Raw genomic sequence first — 8,290 nt, forward strand, 5'->3', positions numbered from 1 at the left:
TATTATTACAATTGTAAATAATGTTAAGCTTATATTTAAATGTAAATGTACTAATATTTATTCTGTTGCAGTGCCTAATAAATAATTAAGTCTAATTCATACCTGCAGCCCTTGCTTCTTTACACGCGAGCACCATGCTGTGTCGTACGTCGGGATTGTCGTCCGCGATGGTTTCTCCGACGGCCACGAAACGCTCAACCGCACACGCGACAGCGGCGCCCACTCGTTGTACCGCCGCTCCACCCGCCGACGCGTCCGCTCCGCTCCTGGCCGCAACTAACGTACTGATCTGATGATAAAACGTGTGTTTGTGTGGTAATTATTACTACATAATGCATATACTTAGTCTTTTTTTTATATGAGAGGGGTAAACGGGCAAGAGGCTCACGGGATGGGGAGAGGTGAGGCAACCGCCCATGGACATCCGCAACAACAGGTGTGTCAAGAAATGCGTTGCCGGCTTTTAAGGTGGGAGTATGCTTTTTTCTTAAAGGTCCCTAAGTCGTATCTGTTCGGGAAGACCGCCGCCGGTAGTGGAATGCCAGACGTCTACGTGATGCGGATGGTACTATGCACGTAATGTCCGGTGGTGGAATTCGGCCGCTGGAATCAACCCGAACAGCTCCTCCGAGCACTCCCCGTGATAAATGCGGTAGAAGATGCAGCGAGAACCCACATCTCTACGCAATGCTAAAGAATCAAGCCGATCGGAGATGACTTGATCGTCGATGATTCGAGCCGCTCTTCGTTGTATGCGGTCAAATGGAAGAAGCTGGTACAGGGGAGCACCCGCCCAGAGGTGAGAACAGTAATGTGAGGCCGAATTTGCGCCTTATAAAGTTGCAGGCGGTGGCTTTTAGTGAAGTACTGTCTCGCCTTACTGAGTACACCAAGCTTTTTAGAGGCCAGTTTGGCCTTCAACGCCAAGTATGCCAATACAGGCTGTGGCAGTTAAAGGAGTGATCTCGAATCGAGGGGATACGACAAAGCGAGACTTTTTAGTGGTGAACGCACAAACTTGTGTCTTCTTGGGGATGAATTGGACTAAATTTTGTCGGCCCCATTCCGAGACTTTGCAAAGCATAGTCTCGATTTCAGACACAAGTTTGTTCCGGTTCTCGTCGACGCTATCCCGGGACATGTTGGCACGGCCGGTGTAGGAAGCATACCCTGTGCTGTCGTCTGCATAGCAATGAATATTGCTGATTTGTAGCATATCATTGATATGCAGAAGAAACAGCGTAGGGTATAGCACGCAGCCTTGCGGGACACTAGCGTTTATGGGTTTTAAGTCGGAGCATGCACTGTTGATAACATCCTTGATGCTCCGATCGGCAAAAAGCTAGTGACCAATTTGCACAACTTCTCGGGAAGCCCATAGGATGGCAGTTTCGCTATAAGCGCTTTATGCCACACCCGATCGAAGGCCTTCGCTATGTCCAAACTCACCGCCAACGCCTCTCCCTTCGACTCAACCGCTTGCACCCATTTATGGGTATGTATATATACTTAGTCTGGCCATAAATACTGTTACCAATTAAAAGTAAACAACATATTACATTTGAATTTGGAATCTGTCATTTTTATATGATTGTTCATTGAGTTTTCTCATTTGGGCGCCAATACATTGTACATTATTTTGCGATATTAAAATGAAGTGGGGTGATAGAGAAAACCGAATCGCTGTGATTGCGTTACACTAAGTAAGTAAGGAGTCAAATGCAATTTATAAAACTCTGCATATGCTTGGTGTTAGTTAAATGTTTGTTTGTATACCGGGCTATTAATAGGCACAATGAGATCTCCTCTGTTTGTGACAGACAAAGATCTGGACATCCACGTAGTGTCCGTACGAAAAAGATGGTCAAAGCAGTAAGGGAAAGAATTCGAAGAAATCCGCTCCGAAAGCAAAATATTTTATATCGGGAGATGAAAATAGGACCTAGAACCATGTCGCGTATTTTAAAAGATGACTAAGGATTTGCAGGCTATAAGAGACGTACTGGTCATTACTTAACTTATAATTTAAAAAAGAATAGGGTGGTTAAATCGAAACAACTACTGAAGCGGTACGCAAAGGGAGGTCACAGAAAAATTTTGTTTACGTCTTGGCTGACACCGACTCCAAAAAATACAATAATCGTAACTAGAATTAGATTAATTAATTAGATTGTATAAAAATACGCAATTATTTTTATACTTTTTAGTGCATATTGTATTTATTATTTTGGAATAGCGTTTTTGAAGTCAGTTGTTTTTTGTTAATTTTTTTGATTTTTTTATTTTTAGTGAATCTGAAGTACACTAACTAGCAATTTGTCTAAATATGTGTAGATTGACATCATATTCGACTACGACAATTACTTGACCATAACTACGTTACGGTAGGTGACTTAAATATCCTAATAGCATAAAAAAATCCTCCTAAGAATTGAAAAGTTCTGTTACTTTGTCATGGATTCCATAGTCAGAATCATCGGAATCGGTTGGCGCGATATTGAGTTATTCGTAAATTTGTCGTCGACATACGTATAGCAAATTTAAGACTTTTATGGTTTTCTCATGGATTATCAGATCTGGGCCAAATTACAATGGAACCATACGGGAAGCACCAGCTTTCAAACAAAAAAAATTACCAAAATCGATTCACCCAGTCGAAAGTTTTGAGGTAACAAACATAAAAAAACATACCGACGAATTGAGAACCTCCTGCTTTTTTGAAGTCGGTGCAATGTGGGCACTATCCGACTTCAGCGATGGTTTGGTGGGGTATTAGCTATGAAGGAGTGACCGAGCCATATATTTGTGAAAAAGGTATCAAAACATCGGCACAAGTGTATCAAGATACAATAATTGAGAAGATAGTGAGGCCCCTTAACAACACCATGTTCAATAACCAAGAATGGTCCTTCCAGCAATACTTGGATCATAAAGCTCGGTCTACGCAGTTTAGGTTGGAAACGAACGTTTCGGACTTCATTAGAGCTGAAAACTGGCCGTCGTCTAGTCCCGATCTTAATCCGCTGGATTATGATTTAAGGTCAGTTTTAGAAAGTACAGCTTAAAGCTGTAACGTAGTTCTGGTCAAGTAATTGTCGTAGTCGCATAGTATAATAATAAAAAAGTATAATAATATATTATATCAAACATAAAATAGAAAGATATTACAATTCACTCAAAAATCATTTCAATGTATTATCAATTATAACTCCATATCAAATTTTATTGTTTACGCTTTTCCATTAATTTTTGATAGCATTTATGGTTATACTTATTATTATTTATAAAAACGTCTTTTCTATGGCCTCTGCGTGAGCCCGACTGTCAGCGAGCAACATATCTTTTGTTTTCAGCATATATTAGCCTCATATAAAAACACATTCTCGCTCTACTGAACCTATTTACGCAGTGCATAATTATTATAAGTGAGGTTACTAACTAAGTATATACTTAATTGAAAATTATATGTTAAGATATATCTGTCCGCCATTTGTATGACATTGGTATTAAATAGAAAAAAGGAGTAAGTGAGAGAATATGAAACTAGAAATAACCAGATGTAACCAGATAATAAAGAAAATATGAAAAATGTCAAAAGTAACAAACTATAAAAAGAAAAACTATTAGACTACTAGGTTGAGTTACGTCGTATGAAAATTGTTTAAACAATTTCGCATTTATATAACTTATAACATAACTGTTAAAAATATTAGTTGTTAATATAAAATAACTGTTATAAAAGTTGTTGATTAGTAACAAAAATATGGACTAGTTTATTTTACTTTTATTAAGATCTCGTAGAAGTCAAGTCGCAACCTCAATTCCACAGTGTAAGATTGCGCTGGGTATATATTCACAATATTTTAAATTACTACTTTCTATACCCAGTAGTAATATAAGTGAATCCATTTCCTGCCTTAGTTACACTGACATGTGACTTCATACTCCATTATTTTTGAAAAAAAAACTTCTTCAGCGGCGTTGAGCACTTTTCTTGGAATAGGTGTAAAAGGGACCTATGAAATGTTAAACTCGTCTCAGGACACGTAAACTGATCGAAAAATCGTAAGACAGTCGTTGAAATTATGGATGAAAGTTGATTTTTCTAAGAGATAAATTTAAAACTGGATATAAAACTATGTTATTGTTTGAAGTGTTTAATAGTTTAAGTAATACAAATTTTCATATTTGTGTACAATAGTGCAATAAATGTATATTGTTTTTAACCACATAAATACTAGAAGATACTTTTATACTGATAAATAAAGCAATTCGTGCAAAATTATTCCCTGACTATTCAAAAATATTCAAATATTCACAACGTTACTGTTCACTTTTTCACTTGTGCTGGCACTCCCGCATTTTTTGCGTAAAAGGAAGTATATGTGCCTTAATTACAAATAAAATATAACATAATATCAGGAATGCATTAAATAAATATTAATTAGAAGTTTGAAAACAGTTTCACTTCTACCTACCCAACAATATTCACAAAGAAATTGATTTATTAAACAAATAAAAACATTTACAAACAAACTACGAATGTTTTATTTTGGAATAATAATTATATTTTGTCAATTTTTTTTTCTATTTCCCGTTAGAAGAGTATTTCATATTCGTGTATTTTAACTTACATAGTAAATTCTATTTTTTATGTTACAGTAGTTGAGATTTTATCATCTTCAAATGAGCGATTGTTTGTCAACGGTGGGGATTGTGTGCGGCGGCCTGGAACTCTGAACTTACGGCGCCGCCAAGCCCGGAAATCAGGAAGCCCGGGAATTTCACCCAAGGTCATATAATACGCAAGCATTCTTCATAAACTCACAACTTGTTGCATTTATATAAATGATCACAATGGGCCTGAGAGATGAGACCTAGATATCCAGTACGACCTTACCTGCCGATCTCGGCACATGTTATATTCATCGTCATCGGAGAGGGCGTCCATGACTTGACGGGTTAGGGTGAGCGCGCACTAGCGGCCGCGGAGGCACGCACGTGTTCCGTGGCGGCTGGTCCGTGCGGCACGTGCCGCTGAGCCTACGTCCGCCACGGCACTGCCGGACCCCGGACCTCGCGCGTCACCCGGCCATCGATCCATTACTCTCCCCCGTACCCCGCTCCTCTACATTACCCCGCACCGCCCGCCCTTCGAAACCACGTGGCCGCCCGCCTTTTACTCATTTCACTTCACTTCTCCAGCAAACGAACGCGTGAATTTCTCTTCATCAAGTCCTTATATCACACAACTACAGGCATGCGTAAAAAATAATTAAGTACAATTTATAATCGCAATATAAAATATTATCTTTTAAAAAATATTTTTTCCGCCACACACGAATGAGCAGTGCGACGCAGCGTATGTCAAGTTGTGCAACAGATGTCAAACGGGCGGGAAATTCAGTTTTAGACGTGAAAACTAAAAGCAACGTATAGTGACGGCCGCGTGTCCAGAAATAAAGTTACGATTATAGACAGGACGTTGTTGATCGTCAATGCAACGATGAAATTACGTCAAGATATCGTAATCGAGCGCTGTGGGTGTTGCGAGTGGTTGGAGTATTAACGCGGCAGGCTGCGATGAATGCATTCTGTGGAATCAATCAAGCATGGATGTATAGCGTACCTGCTTGATGAGTGGGAGTAGCGTTCTTTCGATGGATCGTGTTTTGATCTGTGAGAGATCAAAGCCGAGATCTGGCAAGCCGGCGGCCGCCATTGCTGGCGCGAACGCGACTGCGCGGGCGCGTACCTACCATTGGGCAGGTGTCACGTGGCACTTCTAACTCCCCCCTCCCCCCGCGCACACGCCACTTTCCCCGCCCGCCCTAAACACACGATTGCGTGTTCACCCACACTCTTGTGGGACTGTAAAACTTCACAGCTTTGCGTGTTTTGTTTTGATTGAGCGCGATAATTATTATTCTAAACGCAAAACATAGCTCTGTAATTATACCCTACTTTTATTACCGCACTGATTTAATGACCACGAATGATTTGGAATCTATTTGTGTTACTCAGCACGGGTACAGTAGCCATTGACTATTTCACTTCTTATCCATGAAAGGGTCACAGTTTCGAGTCCCTCTGTTAACTGGACAGCATCTTTCTCTAGGTGTTTTTTTTACTGTTATTAAAACATTTATTCGGGGATTTGTATAACATAAAAATGGCATACGTAGGTAACACTGAAAATGTTTAGAACTGGCCAGTTAGAACCATTGCTAATGAAAACTTTTTTGAGTATAAATTTTCGAACTCTTTGGTAACCTAATGTAGTATATTGCATTCATTTATCATTTCTTTTTGTGAAGTGGCGGCAAGTCTTCAACTCTTGTTATACGTGAAAATGAACCTAACACGAGAAATTTTTCGGTCGATGATTTATTATGACTTTCGTTGTGAGCTTACTCAACAACAAAGCTATGATAGGCTGCATTAGCATTTCTTAATGAAGTCCCATCTCGTGCCACTATTTACAATTGGTTAAACGAGTTTAAGCGTGGACGTAGCAACCTCAATGATGATCCGCGTGAGGGACGTCCTTTAACAGCGACTACTGAAGATAACATCAGTGCTGTGCGACGCATGATAGAGGAAGATAAGAGAGTGACCTATCAGCAGATACGGGCAAGCCTCATTGGTATGAGTCAAGTTCTAAATATATTACACGAACATTTAGGCGTCAGGAAGGTTTGTGTCAGATGGATTCCCATACTTTGACCGACGACCAGAAACACCGCATACTGGTGGACTGCATGGACTGGTGTCGCCAAATGTTAGATAAGTTTAACGGTGGTGACTCAAATGCTGTATTTGACATCATCACAGGTGATGAAAGCTGGATATATTGCTACGAACCCGAAACCAAAAGATAATCAGCTCAGCGGGTGTTTCCTTTCGAGGATCGGCCAACTAAGGTAAAGAAGAAAAAAGATAATTGCCTAATTCTCTGGTTGAGAGGGCACTTCCAGACAGTTGTGCTAGAAGGTGGAAGGGCAGTTACTGCAGACTGGTATGTCAATCAAGTTATTCAAAAGAATTGTTAAAAAACGTTTGTGTGGTAAAGGTTACTATAACATAAATGACTTTCTTAATGATACCACAGATTGGGAATGGAGTGACCGCCCTCAGGCTTTTAAATAATAAGGTTAATTGTATAATATTAAGTACTTTGTAAACATATTTATTCGATGAAAAAAAAAAGCCGGCTGAGTCTGTTGCGCCCATTCTTCTCAGATCTGAGGCATTCATTTTGAAATAGGTGGTAGTTTTTTGATTTTCAATAAGTGATGTCACATCCTATTTTGAATAAAAATATTTGAATTTGAATTTGAATCGCTGTTTGCCTGTTGTCTTAGAAAAAATTCGACAGCAGCGCCCTCGAAGCAGGATCCTCCTTCACCACGACAATGCTTCAGGGCACTCCGCAAAACGGACTGTTGAATATTTGACTATGGCAGGTGTCGAGATAATGAGTCATCCGCCATAGAGTCCTGACCTGGCTTTTATTAATTCCCAAGAACTAAAGATAAAATTCGAGGTTTACGAGCTTTACGAGCCCTGAGGATGCGGTGAAAGCGTACGAAAATGTCATAGAAGAGACCTCTAAGGAAGAATGGATCCACTGCTTCTCTCGGTGGTTCGATCGAATGCGACGACGTGTAGAGAGGAACGTAAGTATTGGTAACTTTCTACATTAAGCCGTTTTACATTTTCTAAACATTTTAAGTGATACCTAGGTACAGTGGCTTCATATTATCAGGGTAATAAACAAGATAATATTATTGTGCAGAGGTGGTGTAAGAATGTGAAGAAGTGAGAAGAGTGAAGTAAGAATTAAATTATGAATATACTTTATATGACACTAGCTGACCCGACAGACGTTGGTTTGTAGATAATAAAAAATACCATTTTATAATTGATTTTATAGGAATTTGCCAATAATTTTTCATTACATCAAAAATGATTTCAAAACATGTGCTCCTTGTTGTTATAATGAAATTGTTTCACAGCAGAACTGTCAAACCGTGCGTCAATAAATTCTCTCGCAGAAAATATGTCCATCCAAAACAAATATTGGAAAATAATAATTAAGTGTCCCAAATCGAAATAAAAACAATCCTATCTCTCAAGTTGGACGAAACTGCACTCCATGAACTAATTCCCATTTAAATCCGTTCATAAGTTTAGGCGTCCATCGCGGACAAACAACGTGTCACGTAATTTATATATATTAAGACTATTCACATTCAGCAAGTAGGTGAGTGTTTAAATAAGACAAAGC

General features: G+C 39.3%; 1 protein-coding gene across 4 annotated transcripts in view; it reads right to left on the reverse strand.

Moving 5' to 3' along the window:
- Positions 1–5,730, reverse strand: part of LOC126966312 (alpha-catulin) — a 124,581-nt gene extending 118,851 nt beyond the window's left edge. For 3 of the 4 annotated variants that reach the window (XM_050810288.1, XM_050810286.1, XM_050810289.1), the window contains exons 1-2: positions 5,630–5,730; positions 103–289 (exon numbers count right to left, since the gene is read on the reverse strand). In XM_050810288.1, coding sequence (XP_050666245.1) covers positions 103–289; positions 5,630–5,722 — 280 coding nt within the window. In that variant the 5' untranslated portion in view covers positions 5,723–5,730. Of the gene's footprint in view, positions 1–102; positions 290–4,900; positions 5,049–5,629 lie in introns of those variants that run through there. The other variant, XM_050810290.1, reaches the window with a different exon arrangement.
- Positions 5,731–8,290: the final 2,560 nt, after the last annotated feature.

Source organism: Leptidea sinapis, chromosome 10, assembly GCF_905404315.1.
Source record: "Leptidea sinapis chromosome 10, ilLepSina1.1, whole genome shotgun sequence".
NCBI classification, from domain to species: Eukaryota; Metazoa; Arthropoda; class Insecta; order Lepidoptera; family Pieridae; genus Leptidea; species Leptidea sinapis.